A 21,329-nucleotide genomic window follows, 5' to 3' on the forward strand; every position below is an offset into this window, starting at 1 on the left:
CAAGTCTTTGAATGCATGTTGGACATTTGTTGAGGAGTGACCTAAATCTGTCTGCCATCATTACCTAACAAGAAGATGGAGAGAAAAGGAAGTCACAACTAAACACAAGGGTGCATATGTATGTGTACACACACAGGCGCACTGATAAGCACACACACACACACACACACACACACACACACACTAGAGACCATCATGCTAGATATTGTGTACACACTGCAGCAGCAGCTTGGGATTCTAAGTAGGAGAAAATAAATGTAATGTCGTGCATGTTGCGGTTCAGCCTCCATCCTCCCTTCTGTCCAGGGCCAAGAGTTCAGTCTATATTAGGGAGTCATATTACTCCTGTTCTCTTGCAGCTTTTCTGCCTGCGTCCCGTATGTTCCCCCAGAAAACTCCACAGCACAGCATCGCCCTCTGATCACCTGCGCCTTCAGTCAGCTGTTTACCTCGTTACCCCTGCTGCGGAAGGGATCGTCTCCACAGCATCATTTATTTAGGATTACTGAAAAGTGGCCTAAGCTGAAGCCCGGCCCTCTGCCTGTCAGCCTGTGTGTGTGTGTGTGTGTGTGTGTGTGTTCGTGTGTGTGTGGATAGAAAGATTAAGACTCTTTTATGGGTCAGTGGCCACTGTTGCTCCTGGCTAATTACGGACTTAAAACACGTACTCACACGCGTGCGCTTTTGCTCACGAACACACACTCAGATACACACACACACACACACCCAGCATCTCTCTCTCCCTCTCTCTCTCTCAGACTGCATTGTGCTATCACCATGGTAACAGCAGATTGAAGGACTGTTCACTGCATCGATTGCTCAATTGTTATCTCTATTTCTCTATCTCTTTCTTACTCCTCTCTGCCTGTCTCACTATTATTCTGTCCTCACACCCTGCTGTGTTTTCTGACGTGCACTCTTTGTCATCAGTGTGTGTTATTGACCATCGAAGACACACATAAACACACTGATCTGCACACAGAGACAAGGGTGCAGTTCTTCACTCTCAATCTCACACTTTCACTGCTTCCTCTCCAGGCTCTCCTAACACGGCTGGTGTTGTGACGTGCTAACTCTTCCTGCCCAGCATGGCTGTGTCACTGTGGTTCCTGGGGGTGTGCGTGCTCAGTCTGGCTCACGTCGCCCCCTCCAGCCAAGGTAAGCGTCACGGCGCTGAGGTAGTAACATGATGAGGTGTTGATCTTGGCATAGCAACCAACAGGATGATTCACAAAAAACTGAGAGCAATTGATTATGCCAGTGCTACATAAATCTGTGACTCAAACACAAGTCATTGTTTTGCAAGACGTGAGGTGGAACTCAGCCTACTGACGCCAAAAAAAAGGCAAAGTCATCTTGGCAAAGTTTGTGAAATGCTGTGACCTAAATAAACAAAAGATTACCAGAATATTTGAAATATGCAGCTTGCCAGAGGGAGTGTTTCAGAAGCAATCAAGTTATTAAGCACCACAGCATACTGATCACAACCGGCATATTCCGCTGAGTTTAATCCTAATACAGCAAAAACCTTTTCACATGTACATGATACTCCACATGACGTGAACAACCGGATTAAGCTAATGGTAATGTGATTTTCTCCAATAACCCTGGTTTATATGGATTAATATGGCAGTCAGGTGAGTTTATGCACAAAGATGTGGATGAGTAAGATCCAGCCCTCACATGAAAGAAAATACAGGCTTATACTTGTCAAAGTGTTTTTACCCAGCACCCAACATCCGCTCATAGAAGCTTTATCCTCCCTCCTGACTTAAAACACAAGACACTGTGTTGTACCTGCACATCATATCACATGTAGGTGTCACAGTGGAGGTGCGCTCTAAGTTCTGTCATTAATCACTCTTTGTTTGCATCCAGGAGTCCTTCCAGTGTAAGATGACATGAAATCACACATGAGGAGCTCACGGTGCAAAAATACATTTTGTGTGTGTTAACTATGTACTGCTCACATCAAATATAGGTATGAGCATTATTTGATTAAGGCAATCAGGGCAAGGCCTTGACATGACACATGTAATATATGTGTCAACATATGCACAACGTTGCATGGCTTATTTAATCTGTAGAAGAGGTACAACTGATTTTACACATAACGCTATGTGTCCTCATCTTAGGTGTTCTCCTCGCCTGGGGAAAAAATGGTTTTATAATGTCACTGTGGCTTTCAGAGATGGTGTCATCAAAGTTAGTTCAGCCCAGGGTTTTAGACCACACATTTATAACAGCCACATGCAAGAGAAGTCAAGATGTCTCAGCCTCTGCTGCAATTTTGACCTTTTTTTCTTTTTTTTTTTTTTAGCTGCACTAGTGGAGTGGCTCGAGGGATGGCCAGATGGCCATCCACCACTTTGGTGCTGACTAAAATAACTTAACAACTATTACATGGATTGTTATGAAATTTTGTAGAGATGTTTGTGCTGCCCGGGCGATGAACCCTAATCACTTTGGTGATGCTCTGATTTGTCCTCTAGACAGCATTACTGTAGACTCTTAGCTTTATTGAAAATATGTCTTTTATGAGTCCCCCAACTTTCTGAAAAGGTGTAATGCTAAACTGCTGGAGAACCCATTCAGCTCTGCCTAGAGGCTGCTACCAATCATATTATTCCTTTACGTCCAACAAAGAGATATGACCAAATCAGTTTTCTGTACTTAACATCAACTGTCAACTAAATTCTACAGCTCACTGCAACCTCAAGACAATATAAATGCAAATTTATGAAAGTTTCTTTTTTCTTACATCCACATTTCATTCTTTACCTCATCTCACACCCCCTCCCATCTTTCCCACCTCTGTCCCTGATGAGCAGCTATGTCCCGGGCTGCCATGCCATTCGGCCTCCTGCGCAGGGAACTGGCATGCGAGGGTTATCCCATAGAGCTACGCTGCCCAGGAAGTGATGTGGTGATGGTGGAAACTGCCAACTATGGACGCACTGATGACAAGATCTGTGACGCAGACCCCTTCCAGATGGAGAACACACAGTGTTACCTCCCTGATGCATTAAAGATTATGGCCCAGAGGTGTGTATGTGCTGGGTTACAGCTACTGTATACACTGTTTATGTAAGAGCTTAAATTACACAGCAAAGACGCACATTGTCTTGTAATTGGTGTGCAATTTGAGCATGTGTGATTGTTTTGAAAGCAGTTCAACCAATCAATGAGACCATCTACGATTCCACTCAACAGTATGTGTGGGCTGCTGCACAACATACATGTGGATTCATGTCCGAGGAAACTTTAGACAAAGCCAGTGTCTCTGTTGTTGTGGTGTAATAGTCATGTGTACGTGCAAGTGCAGTAATCTCTACAGCTGAGTCTGAGTGCCTGGCTGCACCATTAGCTGTGTACTCAGCAGTGTTTTCCTAGAAGAACTGATCAATATTCACAGAGAGGGAGAGGGAGAGTAGACAAATGGTGTGTCCTTTGCTTCCCCTTTCCTGTCTGTTAATCACTCTCCCTCTCCCTTATTTGTTTTCTCACTCCATCATCCCTCTCACTGATCCATCCACCCATCCCTCCTTCCATCTATCTGCTATCTGCTCTCCAGGTGTAACAACAGGACTCAGTGTGTGGTGGTCGCAGGGGTCGACGTGTTCCCAGACCCCTGTCCAGGAACATACAAGTACCTGGAGATCCAGTATGAGTGTGTCCCTTACAGTGAGTATGCAAATATATATATATATATAAACACACACATAAAACACACACACACAAACATGATTACATGCAAAAAAAATGTGCATGTGCATGCAAAACACCGAAATTTAACCCATTTTTGTCTAGCTACATTTTAGGTTGAAGGTGTGTTTTTGTTCTTATAACCTCTGATGTCGACTGTTTCCCTGAGAGACTGATGGGTAGAAAAGATTTTTTTTTTTCTCAGGGAGTGTGTGTATGTGTGTGTGTGTGTTTGTGTATGTAAAACACAGAAAGAAAGTTGGATGGAGAAAGTACAGAGAGAGAAACTGTGGGACATTTGCATACTGTATGTCTTCTGTGTGTGCGCGTATGTGTGTGTATGCGAGAGTGTGCGTATGTACTTGCGCGTGCATGCGTGTGTGTTTTCTTTTCCAGATTCACACCACAGGAGTTGCTCTCTTTTCTCCACAGGAGCCTGATTGAGGGAAGGCGAGATCGGGGGGGAGGGGGAGGATGGGGGAGGTAGGGGAGGAGAGGAGGGAAGAGCAGGAGAATGCTGGGTCTCTTTTGTGCTTCTTTCTTTTATGTGAACTATAATGTTTGTGGTGAGAATGAGTTCCAAAGTCTTTATCTGTGCAATTCTTTTTCTTTCTTTTATCTTTCTTTTTCTTTCTTTCTCTTTCTTTCGTGTTTTCTCACTTGCTTTCTCTCTTTCCGTCTCTCTCGCTTGCTTTCTTGCTTTTCTTTACTTCCCTTCTTTCACCCTCTGACTTCTCTTTCTTTCTCTCCCTCTTTTTTTTCCTATGCTTGAGTAGAAGTGGACCAAAAAGGTAAAGACAATACATTGTAGCATCTTGATCTCTCCTTACCCCCAACCCCTCTCTTTCCTCTCCTCTTCCTCTCTCCTACCATTTCTCTCTTCCTCTTACCCTAGGACGTTGTTTCGTAGTCATGCTGGATGTTGCCCCCCTTTTTTCATTTCCTACTCTGTTCTTTTTTTTCCTCATTTTATCCATCTCTTGTTGTATGGAAACCCGTCCTTTTATCCAATTTTATCCAGGTTCTGCACCTAGTCTCTCTTCTTCTTACCTCTCTCTGTTTCTCTCCAGTTTCCTCCTCTCTTGCTCCTGGTCGATCTCTCTGTCTCTTGTTTCCCTCCCTCGGTCTCTCTCTGCACACACAAACATAAACACAACTGCTCACACAAACATAAATATAATCTTCTTTTTACCCTTTCTCTGCTCTATTTCCTGTTCACATACAAGCACCTTTTTTCTTTCTTTCTCTTTCTTTCTTTCCACCATCTTGTCCAACCATCCTCCTCATGCTTATTTTCCCTTTTCTTCCCTTATAGGAAGAGCCCCTTATTTATCTTCATAGGAAAAATAAGACCAAATGTGTGTGATTGTATATCCGTCTGGATGTGTGCTTACCAAGCACTGCTTATGTGTGTGAGTGTGTGTGCATGCCTATTTGCATGCCAGTGTGAGACTGTAAAGTATACATACGTGTCCATACAGTTATTGACATGTGGGTGGACCAATCGTTGTGCTCGGTGTAACTAACCTGCCCTCTCATTCACTTCAAGGCAAAATTTAGCCCCGCCTTCTGCGTCCCTGATTCTACCTCACACTCTTTTTTCACTCTTTTTGCACTAACCCACACACACATGCAATCACACACAAAGCACATAAGTACACTCACACACCTTTCATTGCAGTGTCCCTGTTGTATTACTCACCGCACACACACTAACAGTGTGTGATTACACTTTTACGTCTCTTCTGTTGCTTGCCTCTCGAGATCAGCACAGGTGTTTTAAATCCCTCTCTCTCCTTCTCTTCATTCTTTTTTCTTAATCTCGCCGCACCAACTGCATCTAATTCAACCCATTTTTCATGCATCGATCCATTTTCTTCCTGCACCTGCCTCCACAATCGTTCCACTCTTTTCTCACTTCCCTCCCTGCTCTTCTTCTCCCTCCCTCTTTCTCTCCTTTCTCACATCCTGCTGCCCCTCCTAACTCCCGTCTTCCAGTTTTCGTGTGTCCTGGCTCATTGCTCAGCGTCCAGCCGGCCTCCTCGCTCCTGGAGGCGGAGCATCAGTCAGGCGCGTGGTGTAAGGACCCGCTGCAGGCTGGTGACAGGCTGTACGTCATGCCTTGGACGCCATATAGGACAGAGGTGCTGTATGAGTACGCCTCCTGGGACGACTACCGCCAAAACAGAATCACCACCACCTATAAGTGAGTAACATTAGTTTAGAACAATTATACATTAAGCAATGAATTTATTATTATTTTTTAAATAATTGAAATAGTTTCTAATGAAAATAATTGTTATTTGCAGCCCTTAGGGGCTAATTTCACATTCAGTTCAATCAATTCAAAGCGGAAATAGAACAACATTTATTTTCTCAGTGAGAGATTAAAGCCCTTGAAAACTTGGTATCGAATGTTTAGCTGGCACTTAAGCTGCTATAGTCATTAAATGTGTTTACACTCATTAGTTATATCTCTATATCGTAATTTACAACATCAGAGCTGACAAGTACCGTTCTGGCTTCCAACAGTGTGCACATCCACAAGGGATTCACAGCATGTAGCTGCTCAAAGCATGTTTCCTGCCCCCGGGCTAATCAATAAATGGGTCATTTCTAATGGAACTCTGGGACCTGAGTTATTCAAATGTTACTGGTTACCACCAGTAATTACAGACATTGTCAAATCAACCAGAACAAAAATCATAAGAAGTGCAACTTTAAAGTTTTGGGCAAAAAAACATCCTGAGGGAATATTTATGAATATTTTAACATAGTAAAACTCAGCTAAAACTCAGCACTGTTCATCAGGACTGTGTGGGTGCGGTTTGACCACATCTGCCACACAATGGCACGTAAACATGAAACATTCATTTTTTGCTGAATTTTGCTGAATCATGTTTATTGCAGGGAAATATGTGACATCTCCTTTTTTAACTGAGCCCTGTCCTCTTCAAACAGCACAGACAAAACACACATCCAGAAATATCTAAAAACATTTCACACAGTTTGTAAAATAACAAAAAAATGTTTAACCTTGGCAGAGAAGTTTGCATTCATGTAGGACACCACTCAAAATAAATTCTCTCATTGCTTGTCCTAGGTTGCCAAGCCGTGTGGACGGTACAGGCTTTGTGGTGTATGATGGCGCTGTCTTTTACAACAAGGAGCGAACGCGCAATCTGGTCAAGTATGACCTGAGGACTCGCATCAAGAGCGGCGAAGCGGTGGTGGTCAATGCCAACTACCACGACACCTCGCCTTACCGCTGGGGAGGGAAGTCAGACATCGATCTGGCAGTGGATGAGAACGGCCTTTGGGTGATCTACTCTACTGAAGCCAATAATGGGCGCATTGTGGTCAGCCAGGTAGGTGGAATGAAAACAGATCAATAATTAGAAAAAAAGGGGGAAGGATTTTTTTACATACCCAAGTTCTCTCACCTCCCATGTCTTCCCTCTTCTCTTTTGCAGGTGAATCCATACACCCTGCGCTTTGAGGGTACGTGGGCCACTGGCTTTGACAAACGTGGGGCGAGCAACGCCTTCATGGCCTGCGGCGTGCTCTACGCCGTTCGCTCCATCTTCCAGGATGATGAAGGGCAGGCAGACGGCCGGGCTGGCAGTGACATGGTGGTTTATGCCTACGACACTAGCCGCGGACAGGAGCTGCCGGTTCAGATCCCATTCCCCAACCCTTACCAGTACATCTCCTCCATAGACTACAACCCCAGAGACAACCAGCTCTACGTGTGGAATAACTATTATGTCCTGAGATACCCGCTACAGTTTACTCCGCCGCCGCCCACTAAAGGTTTGCAGAACAACAGGTGCAGACATGTAATTGGACATCTGTGATGAATCCAGAGATTGAACAGTGTATTTGTTCCTCCAGGTCCCCTCTCCTCACTGATGACGACTGTTCGCTCCTACACGGCTACTGTTGCGCTGACCCCAGTGCGGCCGTCAGCGTCTCACCCAATCGGCGTCATTAATCGAGGGCCCTTTGACCAGCGGCCCATCACAGCCATGGTCCCTCTGACCCCACGTCCTCCTCTGCGTGTCCCCTTGGCTCCTGGAGGCCCCGGTCAGGTGGGCGGATGTGAAGGTCGGGTGGCACGAGGGGTGCAGTGGCCCCCTACTCTGAAGGGAGAGACAGTGGAGAGGCCCTGCCCCAAAGGGTCACTAGGTAGGTGTTTGTGTGAATGTGTGCAGATGTGAGTGTGCCAGTCTATATGTTGTGTTGTGTGCGTGCGTGCCTGTGTGTGTGTGTGGAATTTGCATGTGTGTTTCTGTATCCCGTTTCCCTTTGAAATGTAGTCCGGTGTCCTCTCTTTGAACTTGCCTTCAGATGAGAGAAAAGAGAAATAGAGAGGTTGTAATGTTTAGAGAACCTGGGTTCATCAACTCTTCCTCTCGCTGTGCAGCTGTCTTCCTCACCCCGGTGCTCCCTCTGAGGAGAAGCTGTTATGCAGATTATGTAGACAGGCCTGTGGTGCATTTTGCCTTGTCCTAATCATGTTGGACCTGTGTTTAGCACGGAGGTGATGATTACTCTGGGGCATTATGTAATCTTAAATCATGCAGAACTGGTGTGTACCAGACACTCTAGTTCTGTTTTTCATTAAATGTCTTGTAAACAAAATAGAAATTTGATTATTTTCTGAAAATGGACGCAACATTCAAACTGATCAGGTAAAGTGCTGCACTTAACTGGCGGAGAATTGTCACCCTGCATGACTGCTGCTCTGCTGAGTGTGTTTTTTTGTTTTTATTTTTTTATTTTTTTAGCTTTTTTATTTTTATTTTTTTTTTCCAGCAGCATCAGGCAACTGTTTTCAGCAAACAAACTGATAAACCTACTGTACACTACCTGGCCAGCACCAAATAGCAGACAGGCAAGGTTAGTGGCTACCTGGTGAAGAAAGTGAAAGCTAAGCTAATGAGAAAACAGCTGCTTTTGTCAGGAGGTGAAGAAAACCAAAACAAAGCTAAAAGGAGAGTGAACATACTTACATTCATCAAAAACGACTCCAAATCAAGGCTAATTTTGCTCCATGTTTGCTGGATGTGTAAATCAGCAGGTGTTTTTTTTTGCTGTTTAACTATAACATTAAAAAATGATGAAAGTGTTCAAGGTCTGTGTTATTTACCTGAGTTCTTCTACCCCTAAGTGGCCAAAATAAATCTATTAATCCAGCTTTACTTTTTTATGAATAGCTAAAACAAATATCAAAGTTAGTATCCATTACTATCCTTTTTTTTTTTAGTGCAGTGCGTTTTTAGAGTTTTTTTCCAGGTTTACAGTTTATCTCATGAATACATTCAAATAAGCTTCAGTCAGATTTGCTGGAAATCATTGTCTATTGTTGTAAGTGTTTTTGGAAGGCATGTAAGGTTAAAAGTTGACCTCAGGTCCTGTGAAACATGAGCTGTCCTTTATTCTCTCTGTGTCTGTGTCATCCCGTCTGTCTCTGCAGGTATAGCCTCATATCAGTGCATGTCGTCTCCGGTGGGTTGGAGCTCCAGAGGGCCTGACCTTTCCAACTGCACCTCTCCCTGGGTCAGCCAAATTGCACAGAAGGTTAGTCTCACAAAAACACACAATAATACAAACACACAGTAATACACACACACACACCCACGCATGCTGTGCAAATGCCCTAAGGCCAGTCAGCAAGCAGTGCTCTCTTAAATGTCAAAATATTTGACATTATAAACACACCCGCCTCACTCTAGATTAAGAGCGGAGAGAACGCAGCCAACATCGCCGGGGAGTTGGTCAACCTGACCCGGGGGCGGATCTACGCTGGTGATGTCAGCATGTCCGTCAAGTTAATTGAACAGCTATTGGATATCCTGGACTCCCAGCTCCAGGCCTTGAGACCAGCCAATAAAGAGTCGGCAGCACGCAATTACAACAAGGTAAATTGATCCTGTTGTCAGTGTGGATGTGTACTTGACCTTTCCTGGAAATGAAAGCAGAAATGTCAGTGATGATGATTCTAACAATAAATGTTTGATGCTTTTTTTCTTTTTCAGCTGCAGAAGAGGGAACGCACATGCAGAGCTTATGTTCAGGTAAACTATGAATAGATAGGTAGACAGAAAGACAGATAGAAAAATAGACATATATTTAAGTGAGAATAAAACACTCTTTCTCTTTGTCAGGCCGTCGTTCAGACAGTTGATAACCTGTTGGGTCCTGAGGCTCTGGTGTCCTGGGCGGATATGAGCAGTGCTGACCAATCGCGCTCTGCGTCCCTGCTGTTAGACGCAGTAGAGAAAGGAGCGTTTCTATTGGCCAACAATCTCTACGAAGGTCGTTTCAGTGACAGGGCACCAAATGTTGGTATGTAGTTTTTCTGTTTCTTAGTTTAGTTTTCAAGGATCAAGGGACTTTTATTGTCGTACCAGTACATTTACATGTTATGGCACGAAATTAGTACTCAGGTCCCAGTGTAAGCCATCAAGAGCAAGATGTGTACAAGAGTGAAATATAAACATAAGGGCAATAAATATAAACATTACAGCAGATATATAAACACTGTGAAATATAAATTATTAACAAATAAAATGAAGATAAGAAAGCTGAGGTTAGCATGTGCAAGTAGGAGGTAGTGGTAGTGCAAAGAGGCTTTGTGTGCTTTACACATTGTGGAAATTACCAACTCATCCAGACTTTTGTGCGTCTTTTCCTGTGTGCGCACAGATCTGGAGGTGTATGTACTAAATACGGAGGCAGACATACAGGACCTGACGTTCCCTCACTCCTACGACAGCGACAGCATCTTGCAGATATCGGCACTGGCTCTGCAGCAGTACAGCAACAATGGTTTGTGGCACACAATGAAACATCAACATTTTGTACTTGTCAGTCTCAGTATTCTACACAGCATACAGCTGGTAGACCATGGGCAGGATCAGTAATGGACTGTGGAATTAATACTAGTTCTTCTTCATGTGTCAAAATTCCAAACAATGTGTGACATAAATGTCTAAATGTCTCCTCTTAAATGTAAACATTTTTTTCTCATGCCTTTTCTCTGTAGGCCAGGTGAAGCTGGTCCTCTCTCTCTATAAGAACTTGGGCTCCTTCCTGACCACCCAGAACTCGACTCTGCGGCTCGGGCTGGGGATGGGCCAGGGGTCAGAGGTCAGGCGTAAGAGCCTAGTGGTCAATTCCCATGTGATCTCTGCCTCTGTGCACAGAGGATCCAACAGGGTGTACCTCTCTGAGCCGGTGATCTTCACTCTCAGGCACCTGCAGGTCTGTTTGGAAAACTGATTAGCTCGAAATTAACACCCAGAATGAGCTAATTCCTAACACTGTGTATAATCTGGACACTGAGTGTTGTGATATGATGTCTCTCCCAGTTGGAGAACCACTTTGGCCCCAATTGCTCTTTCTGGAACGGGTCAGGGGTTTCTGGGAGCGGCAGGTGGTCTACGCAGGGATGCCGCCTGTTACACACCAACAACACGCACACTACCTGTGCCTGCAACCACCTGTCCAGCTATGCTGTCCTCATGACATACCAGCAACCTGCAGTAAGTAACACACATCACAAACACAGCACAAAACAGTGTTACATTCACGTTCAGGGCAGACACAAAGCAGATTTAAGGCTACAGTGAGTTTTGTTTTTGCTTGATCTGTTTCTGAATGAAGCTCCTCTCAGCACTGAAAACAGCCATGCACAGGGTTTTTTTCTGTACATTTTGTATTTGTATCTCAATAGTGATAATATCGAGAGCTTGAAAGGCCTGTGTTACACATTATCACCACTATTGTTTTCTTTTTAGACGGCCTTGTGCCAGACTTTGACTTTGTAAATCTACACACTCCATCTTTAGACTCCAAAGTCTTCCTGACTCCACCCTTATGCACCCATTTGCTGTAGCACAGTTGGACTTCACCCCCGCTGTGCTCTCCAAAACACTGTTTAAAAATCAAGCACAGAGGGGGTTATAATTGGGGGGGCTGTAGCTGTAAGAGGGAGAGAGCGATTAAATGCTGCAGGGTATTTTGTCTTGCCAGGAAATTGAATTAAGTGTTTCTCTGTAAGATGTTCTCTTTGTTGAGTGTGATTTTATTCATTTGACACAAGGCCACACACGCAGCGGCAAAGACACACAAGCACTCTATAACACAACCAGAAAATACATCCACATAAGCACTAACACATGCTCCTACATTCACACACAAACTCTTTAGGATTGGATAAAAATAAGCCTCCTTGCACTTTCTTTCCTGTGTGTTTCTCGTTATCAGTTCGGGGTTGGTGTTGAAGAGCTTCTAGTCTATGTGGTTTCTTGGGTTGGCATCTCTGTAGCATTGGTGTGTTTGGCCACCTGCCTTACAACCCTGTGCTGCCAGGGGGCACCCTGGCACACAGACCACAGCACTATCCACTGCAACCTGTGGGCCAACCTGCTCATCACTGAACTGCTCTTCCTTGTCGGTGCCAACAAGACGAAATACGCGGTGAGTGCTTAGATACTGAACTAATATAACTCACATTCGTTAAGCACATTGTTAAAAACTAACAATGTATATTATCAAGGATAATGTAGTGATATCATAAAGAGTTTTATACGGTTTGTAAAGTTGCATTTTGTACCCTTAAGAATTGTGTAAATTGTTTGCACAAATCTTTAAGTGACAATCACAGATTTTTCCAGATTTTCTATCCTCCCCTCATTCTGTCAGTCTTTGTTTTACTCTTCTTTTATTCACATTTACAGGTTGTGTGCTCAATCGTTGCTGGCCTGCTTCACTTCTCGCTGCTGTCAGTGTTTTGCTGGTTGTGTCTGGAGGGGGTGGAACTGTACCTTCTGCAGCGGGAGGTATTTGAGGGACGTAACTCCAGGAGGAAGTATTTCTACCTGTGTGGCTACTCTATTCCTGGGCTGGTGGTGGCCGTGTCTGCAGCCATAGACTTCAGAGGCTACGGCTCAAAGACTGCGTAAGTGGACGTGTGTGTGTGTGTGTCTGTCTGTGCACACATATTTACAGTGGGTACGGAAAGTATTCAGACCCCCTTAAATTTTTCACTCTTTGTTATATTGCAGCCATTTGCTAAGATCATTTAAGGTCATTTTTTTCCTCATTAATGTACACACAGCACCCCATATTGACAGAGAAACATGAAATTGTTGAAATTTTTGCAGATTAAAAAAGAAAAACTGAAATATCACACGGCCATAAGTATTCAGACCCTTTGTTCAGTATTTAGTAGAAGCTCCCTTTTGAGCTAATACAGCCATGAGTCTTTTTGGGAATGATGCAACAAGTTCTTCACACCTGGATTTGGGGATCCTCTGCCTTTCCTCCTTGCAGATCCTCTCCAGTTCTGTCAGGTTGGATGGTGAACGTTGGTGGACAGCCATTTTCAGGTCTCTCCAGAGATGCTCAGTTGGGTTTAAGTCGGGGCTCAGGCTGGGACATTCAAGAACAGTCACGCAGTTGTCCAGAAGCCACTCCTTTGTTAATTTAGCTGTGTGCTTAGGGTCATTGTCTTGTTGGAAGGTGAACCTTCGGCCCAGTCTGAGGTCCTGAGCACTCTGGAAAAGGTTTTCGGATATCCCTGTACTTGGCCGCATTCATCTTTCCTTCGATTGCAACCAGCCGTCCTGTCCCTGCAGCTGAAAAACACCCCACAGCATGATGCTGCCACCACCATGCTTCACTGTTGGGACTGTATTGGACAGGTGATGAGCAGTGCCTGGTTTTCTGCACACATACCGCTTAGAATTAAGGCCAAAAAGTTCTATCTTGGTCTCATCAGAGCAGAGAATCTTATTTCTCACCATCTTGGAGTCCTTCAGGTGTTTTTTTAGCAAACTCCATGCGGGCTTTCATGTGTCTTGCACTGAGGAGAGGCTTCCGTCGGGCCACTCTGCCATAAAGTCCCGACTGGTGGAGGGCTGCAGTGATGGTTGACTTTCTAGAACTTTCTCCCATCTCCCGACTGCATCTCTGCAGCTCAGCCACAGTGATCTTTGGGTTCTTCTTTACCTCTCTCACCAAGGCTCTTCTGGTTAGCTCATTTGGTAGAGCATGAGACTCAATCTCTCGGGGTTGTGGGTTTGAGCCCCACTCTGGACGGCACCACCTCCCATGGGTTCAAAACCTGTGGGAGATGCCGTAGGGCTTCCGTGCATTGTGGACTGGGTGGGAGTCCCCCCCGCGACCCGGACCTGGACCCAGATAAGCGGCAGATGATGATGATGATGACCAAGGCTCTTCTCCCCCGATTGCTCAGCTCTAGGAAGGGTTCTGGTCGTCCCAAACATCTTCCATTTAAGGATTATGGAGGCCACTGTGCTCTTAGGAACCTTAAGTGCAGCAGAAATTTTTTTGTAACCTTGGCCAGATCTGTGCTTTGCCACAATTCTGTCTCTGAGCTCTTCAGGCAGTTCCTTTGACCTCACAATTCTCATTTGCTCTGACATGCACTGTGAGCTGTAAGGTCTTATATAGACAGGTGAGTGGCCTTCCTAATCAAGTCCAATCAGTATAATCAAACACAGCTGGACTCCAATGAAGGTGTAGAACCATCTCAAGGATGATCAGAAGAAATGGACAGCACCTGAGATAAAAATATGAGGGTCACAGCAAAGGGTCTGAATACTTATGGCCATGTGATATTTCAGTTTTTCTTTTTTAATAAATCTGCAAAAATTTCAACAATTTCATGTTTCTCTGTCAATATGGGGTGCTGTGTGTACATTAATGAGGAAAAAAATGAACTTGATTTTAAATGATTTTAGCAAATGGCTGCAATATAACAAAGAGTGAAAAATTTAAGGGGTCTGAATACTTTCCGTACCCACTGTATATGAGGACAGATCCTACATCTGTATTTTCTTGTGTCAACTCTCAGGCTGACTTTGTAATTTTGGAAGTTCTTACTTTCCTGTGATTTGTTTGTTTGTGTGTGTGTGTTTATAGATGTTGGCTACGAACAGACAATTACTTCATCTGGAGTTTCCTTGGACCTGTTGCTGTCATCATAACGGTGAGAGTTCACGCTCACACAGATCCCAGACTTTTCACTTATCTCCTACTGAATCATCATATGTTGCGTTAATATTAATGCGTAAATATTTTATTGTCGATATTTATTCCTTTTTGGCCTTAGCTGAACCTTGTTGTCTTGGTGATGACCTTACATAAGATGCACAGCACTGCAGCTTTGAAGCCAGACTCCAGTCGCCATGACAACCTGAGGTTAGTATAGTGCCTCATGCTGATCAGTTGTGGGTGATTATGCATAGAGCTAATTGTGTTTCAGTCGCTTTGGCTCCAGTCATTATAAAATCACAGCAAAGTCACATTTAGAAACCATAACAGACCCTGGATTGATAAAAACAAACATAATATTTTCCTGTCAAGTGTCATCTGTAATTTAATATAATATTCTATTTTATAACTTTCATAGTTTATGCAATGTTGTACAGCAGAGAAAAACCTGATTAAACCAGATGTAAAAAATAAAAAAAAACTATAAACATGAATTTGTAAATGAATGTTTCTTGAACTGGATTGTGTTATGTAAGAGGAAGCTTGTCCACTTCGAGATTAGTATTTAATTAAAATATTTTAAACTCGCCCTAGCTGAGACAGGGAGCTGAATTTACATAATTTACATAAAACTGATGTAATACAGTCTTTCCTTTGTCTTAGTAAAGCTCCAGAATTAAGTTAATCAGCAGCATTTTGAATAGTTTCATGTCAAGCACAGCTTGTGGAAAAGCAGCAATGCACTGCAGCAGTCTCGACAGCTCTGTATATAGTCTCTGCATCCTTATGAAAAAGAAAAGGTCAAACCTTAGCAAGGCTGTATAAATGAAAAATAGAGGGGAAAAATAGGAAGGGATAAAAGGAAAGTCAGGCAAGTTCAAAAAAGAGTTTGCATTGAATTCAGGAAGATTTAGCTGTGTAAACTTTGACATCAGTGACACACTCCCGGGCTCTTCAGCTGCCATGTGAAATAGGAGCACAGTTGAATCTTCTGTGTAAGCACAGGGGTAGCACAGTTTAAGCACAGGGGAGCTGAAGAATATAATTAAAGGAACTCTTTAATAGATTTAGGGGAGTGAACTCTTGTTGAACTAGTTTGTCAGAATGAAACTTTAATGTCGCTAATCAATGTCTGTAGCAAACCCCGGCCAGACAATGGTGAAGCGTATTAATGCTTCAAGAAGTTTTTGTTTGTTTAGCCTTTATGTGAACACAAATATATCTTTCCTTCCTTAAACTCCTTCCTTCTGTAAAAACCGTAAGAGCTAAAGAACAGACAAATAGCAAAAAAAATGCACAAACAAACACAAAAACAATCCATACGCTGCATTAATTATATAAATCAGCATTAATTACAGAGCCGCTAGTATAAACTGCTCAGCTGAGAAGCGCCGAAAATGCTAAAGCTAGCGAGAGAGAAGAAGCTAACCTTCGGCGTAACTTTCACAACAGAAATACATTTAAACGTCCTCTCACCGTTACATTCACAAAATACATACAAATGAACACAACGTTAGAAAAAGAAAAATACCTTGTTCCCATTCCAGCCAGGTGCTTACATTTCTTTCGAGGGGTTTTACACCGTGAAGCTTCCTTAGGTCTGTACGGCAGTCACATGTCCATCTGTCAGCGCAACTAAACAGGAAGTACCTTCAAAATAAATGCCTTGTAACAAAATGGAATTTAAAAGAATAAAAGCATACAGGAAGTGGCTGAAATTAAAAACAGACCTTCTTAAGAGTCATTTACAATGTCCTCTTCCTCCGCTGTCTGCAGGGCGTGGGCGGTGGGCTCCCTGACGCTGCTCTTCCTGCAGAGTGTCACCTGGTCCTCAGGCCTGATGTTCCTGTCTGCTCCGTCTCTCCTCCTTGCTTACCTCTTCTCCTCCCTCAACACCGCCCAGGGCCTGCTCATCACCATACTGCACTGCAGCCTCGCCAGGAAGGTCAGGCTCCCTGTGTGTGTGTGTGCTGTCATTATGCTCATGCATGTGTCTGTCTGTCAACATGCACGATCTACAATCTAATAAGTTTCATGTTTGAATATTGCATGTAGGGCCAGAAGGACTATGGTCGATGCCTGCGTTTGTCGCAGTGCTGTGCAACTTCCTCTTCCAGCTCTCCGGACTCGGTGAAGGGTTCTGCCCTGCGGTCCAACAGCCGCTACACCAGCAGCCAAAGTCGGAGAGCCACTGCTAACAGACAGGTACACTACAACACACTGTACCTCTCAGTGTCTGTGTCTCTCTCTCTCTCTCTCTCTCTCTCTATCTCTGGAGTCAGTTTTGACCTTGCGTGAAATATTTCAATTCCAGAGTCGTATCAGGAGGATGTGGAACGACACTGTTCGAAGACAGACTGAATCGTCTTTCATCGCTGCGGATGTGAACAACACTCCTACTCTTAACCGAGGTGAAGATCATTGTTATTTGAATTTTAAATCTGTGCACCGTCCTCTCTGTGGGTGAAGAACGTGGCATTTATTTTCTCCCTCACTGCCGCACTGTTTTTCAGCTGCTCTGGGGAACCATTTCCTTACTAATCCAGTGTTGCAGACTCATGCTGGAGCCTCTCCTTATGACACAATACTGGCCCAGGGATACAATCAACCTTTCACTTCCACAGGTAACTCTAGTTACAGCTTGCTTTGATTCTTCCTCTGTGCTTCTGTTTCTACCTTTAATCTAAACAACTTAATTACTCTCCTTCTTTCTGTTGGTATCTCTGACTGTCCTTTTACTTGTGTACACACAGTACCTTGCAAAACTCTTAGGCCACACTAATATCTATTTAAAGCCAGGAAAAATACACCGATACAGGGGCAATAGTACCAAGTAGACTATTATAATTTTCTCCAGTGATCTAAGACTTTTGCACAGTACGGTTTGTCATCTTTCTGTTTCTGTACAGGATGAATGTTCAATGCTCAAATGTTTTTGTTTTATGACTGTGTTTTTGTTTTGTGATTTTAGTTTTTGCGTTTGAATTGTTTGTCTCTTAAATGCTTTTTGACACTTTCCCTCTCTGTCTCTCTGTCTCAACGTGGAGCAGTAGGAACCTTCAGAAACAAGCAGAGTATGAGCTCCTTTATTGTGCTCACTTGAATCATTGAGCGCCACTTCCTCGTGCACTGTGGTTCAGTTCATAGACTATCAGTGCAATATTTGCACACAGTAACTATTCATAGACCATGAAGACATAATGTGCATCTCCTTCATGTGGCTACGCACCAAACATCTCATCAGATAATAGCATTAATACCCAAAACTTCTTGGTAAAGCCGCACCCTCAGTTGGCACAGGAACACTAAACTCTGCTCATTCATACATTCATTCATGTACATCTCTTCATGTAAATCTTTGATGGTGTCTCTATCCTTCTGTAATTGGCAACTTCCTGTTTCTCCTAACAGAGGGCGGGGTGTCCCAGAGCCAAGAGTCCTGTGGGTTGGACAGTGTGTGTCTCAACGGAGGCTACACCCCCAACACCTTCACTCTGCATGGTCTGGGAACAACACCGGGGTCCCGAGCTGGAGTGGTGGGCAGCACTGACCTTCTGAGAGAGGGAGGAGTTGGGATAGGAGGGGACGACATCTCCCCAGCCCTCCTCACCCCTCACGGGGCCACAGATCTGGGCAGTGGTGCTGGAATGCGTCGTAACCTGTCTGATGCAGCAGCGCTGGAAAAGATGATCATCTCAGAGCTGGTGCAGAGCAACCTGCGGCCCTCGGTCCCCATGCCTGTTCCTCCTGAACGATACGGAAGCCTGGCGAGGCCTCACCACCACGACAGAGCGGCTCTCACTCATACTGCCACACTAACTCGACACGCACAGCCACCCCAAGAGGGCTGGGCTGCCACCATGCAGCCGAACACACGCCACAACGCACAAGAGGGATGGGCGCATACGAGGCACCACACACAAGACGCTGAGACGCATTCCACAATGCGTGGACAAGATCATGCCACCACGCCACGCTTACAAGATGGCTGGTCACACGCACGTGTTTCTGGTGATTCTGAGTCCCGAGAGCTGCTTAAAGACGGGGATAGGTCGCAGCTGCAAGGCACTCTGGGCCGCCGTGGTCTCCAGGACAGGCAGCAAGCCCGTCCCCCTGATGTTCAGGCTCGGCCCTACTCAACCCTCAGCCGCACACCTGGTACTCTGTCCCGCCACCGCAGCACAGTGGAGCCGAGCGGAGGGACGGACAGAGATAGAGAAAGAGAAAGAGACCGGGATCGTTACAGGGACAGGCCCCTCCCGCCCCCTCCTCCCCCTCCCCCGCAGGAGTCTGAGCCCCTGTACAAGGCTCTGGAAGAGCCCCTGCTGATGAAACAGAGGGAGGCAGGTGTGGACACATGGAGAGGCGGCCAGGACAGAGAGAAGGACGAGACATTTCTCTTAAAAAGGGAAGGAATGATGGACGAATGGAGGGGAGGAACTGAGAGAGGGAGGGACGAGTCTTTTACCTCTCAGAAGAGAGATGGCGAGATGGATGAATGGAGAGGAGGCATAGAAAGAGGGAGGGAGGAACCTCATCTGCTGGAGAAGAGAGATGGAAGGATGGATGCGTGGCGAGGAGGAGTGGAGGCAGAGCAGGAAGAGACTTTCATAACCCAGAAGAAAGATTTCGGGATTGACGGATGGAGAGGTGGAATGGAGAGAGAGAAGGAAGAAACCTTGTTTTTAAAAGACAGAGATGGATGGAGAGCAGGGGTTGAACGAGAGAATGAGAAACAGAAGGATAGAGCTCTAGACGTGTGGAGAGGAGGGATGGATATAGACAGAGAGGAGTCTTTCCTGTTTGAGAGCAAAGACGGAGACGGGAGGAAAAGAGGGAAAGATAGAGGGTCTCTTCGGTATCATGGCGAACGAGAGGATTCAGACAGCTTTGCTCTGCCTTTGACCCCTGACCTTGACCTTGACCCTGACTCCTCACCAATCTACGCCAGAGATTCAAACCCCTCCCCGCTCTACCCTGGAGACCGAAGCTCGTCACCACTCAGCATCTTCCCCCGAAGCTCTCCCCCGACAAATATCTTCGCTCCACGAGACACCAACTCGCCTCCCAACAACCTCTACTCCCGACACTCCCCACAGGTGTACAGCCGAAGCAGCTCCCCTCCTCGCTTCTACACCCGCACCTCCCCTCCAACCCTCTCGTACCCCGACAGCAGCCCTGAAGGTCCAGAAGAGGTCAGCCCCAGCGGCCAGCCCCAGAGGCCCGCCCTGGAACTGCCCTACAGCCTGGGCAGACCCCCGCTGGGCCCACGGCCCAATCATCTGCAGACCTTCTACCAGCCGCCGCCGCTGGCATCCAATGGAGAGGCAGTGTACACAGCAGAACCCACCTCTGAGGGAGACGACGGACAGATGCAGCGGGTGACGAGTCTGTGACTAGGGCGGTGGTGATCGGGGCATAGAAACCAAGGAGGAGACGGAAGATGGTGATAATAACAACAAATGATGATCAAACTGATGGAAATGATGCTGCATATGATGATTAAAGAGGATAAAGATGAGGGATGAAGAAGGTAACGATGATGATAATGACAGCGATGGCTCCTCCCTGCTTCTATCTCCCGATCACCACGAGACTTCCCCCGTTCCATGTTTTGTTACTTTTCTATGACTGTGATCCATTTCTAACTCTTCCTCCTCCTCTTCCTCTCTCTCTCTCCTCTCTTTCCTGAAACCCTGCTGTGTCTTCCTGTCTCATCAGTGCTTACCCTTATTGGCCCATTGTCTACGTTTCTATAGGTTCATTGGCTGGGTGTTGCCCCTCCCTGTAGCAAGCAAACAGTGTGTCAAAGAAGCACTTGTGTGTTGCCAAAAAATCCTTTCAAAGATCATGTGCATGACTTTATAGTGGCTTTACAAGGCTACATACTGTAGGAGGAAAGTGCTGAAGTGCGTGTGAGCAGACTTGCGAGTGTGTGTAGCTTGATGAGCATGCGTGCGTGAAAGGGAGTGTGTGTGTGTGTGAGAGAGTGAGAGAGAGAGAGTGTGTGTGTATATACATCATTCTTGTATAATTAATGTATCACAGTGGAGCATTTTATCAATATCAACTGGGGGGCTTCTTACACACATCCCTTCATACTGATTTTGAACTCTTGACCAATCCCATTTCACCTCAAGACCAAATTTGCCGCCGCCCCCCCTCCTCCTTCCACCTCCACCTGCCAGTAACTGTTGGTGATGGGACTTGTTGCCATGGAGTTTTTCATAGCAACAGAACTCTTGACTCCAGAGCCAGAGATCATATAAAACCTCAGAACTTTTCTGCAACCCCCTGAGATCCTTGTACATATCGACCTCAAGTGTTCTGATTGTCTTGTATTGCTATTGAAGTTCAAGTAAACATGTGAAATAAAAGTTTTCGTCTTTCTGTTTGTGTGGATGCGCAGAGAGACGGAGGGTTTCAGAAAAAGGAGAAAGAGATCTACAGTAGAAAAGGAGGAGAAAGTGATGAGGTGCACTATAAAGAGAAAAATGCAATTAAATGGCAGCCAGAATGATAAGAAACAGTGGTGGAATTTGACCAGGCAACTTACATTAAGTCTATGTACCTGAGGTACTTATACTTTACTTGAG

At 45.1% G+C, this 21,329-nt stretch overlaps 1 protein-coding gene across 1 annotated transcript; it reads left to right on the top strand.

Moving 5' to 3' along the window:
- The first annotated feature begins 1,037 nt into the window (after positions 1–1,037).
- LOC121180605 (adhesion G protein-coupled receptor L1-like) lies at positions 1,038–21,045 on the top strand. Its single transcript, XM_041036171.1, has 25 exons — positions 1,038–1,158; positions 2,832–3,045; positions 3,575–3,684; positions 4,482–4,496; positions 5,704–5,911; positions 6,809–7,073; positions 7,179–7,518; positions 7,600–7,893; positions 9,185–9,288; positions 9,444–9,629; positions 9,747–9,785; positions 9,876–10,056; positions 10,417–10,539; positions 10,757–10,974; positions 11,082–11,255; positions 11,980–12,192; positions 12,453–12,673; positions 14,662–14,728; positions 14,852–14,940; positions 16,510–16,678; positions 16,789–16,938; positions 17,048–17,144; positions 17,247–17,357; positions 17,784–17,807; positions 18,145–21,045. The coding sequence occupies exons 1-25, from the start codon at positions 1,089–1,091 to the stop codon at positions 20,127–20,129; spliced, it is 5,667 nt and encodes a 1,888-aa protein (XP_040892105.1). The 5' UTR covers positions 1,038–1,088; the 3' UTR covers positions 20,130–21,045.
- Positions 21,046–21,329: the final 284 nt, after the last annotated feature.

Source organism: Toxotes jaculatrix, chromosome 4 (assembly GCF_017976425.1).
Source record: "Toxotes jaculatrix isolate fToxJac2 chromosome 4, fToxJac2.pri, whole genome shotgun sequence".
NCBI classification, from domain to species: domain Eukaryota; kingdom Metazoa; phylum Chordata; class Actinopteri; family Toxotidae; genus Toxotes; species Toxotes jaculatrix.

Excerpts from the sequence above, each read along its gene's own strand:
- LOC121180605 (XM_041036171.1), top strand. The coding sequence starts at position 1,089 with ATGGCTGTGTCACTGTGGTTCCTGGGGGTGTGCGTGCTCAGTCTGGCT. Across the intron at positions 7,894-9,184 it reads CTGCCCCAAAGGGTCACTAG|GTATAGCCTCATATCAGTGC; the intron begins GTAGGTGTTTGT and ends CTGTCTCTGCAG. Across the intron at positions 9,786-9,875 it reads CATGCAGAGCTTATGTTCAG|GCCGTCGTTCAGACAGTTGA; the intron begins GTAAACTATGAA and ends TCTCTTTGTCAG.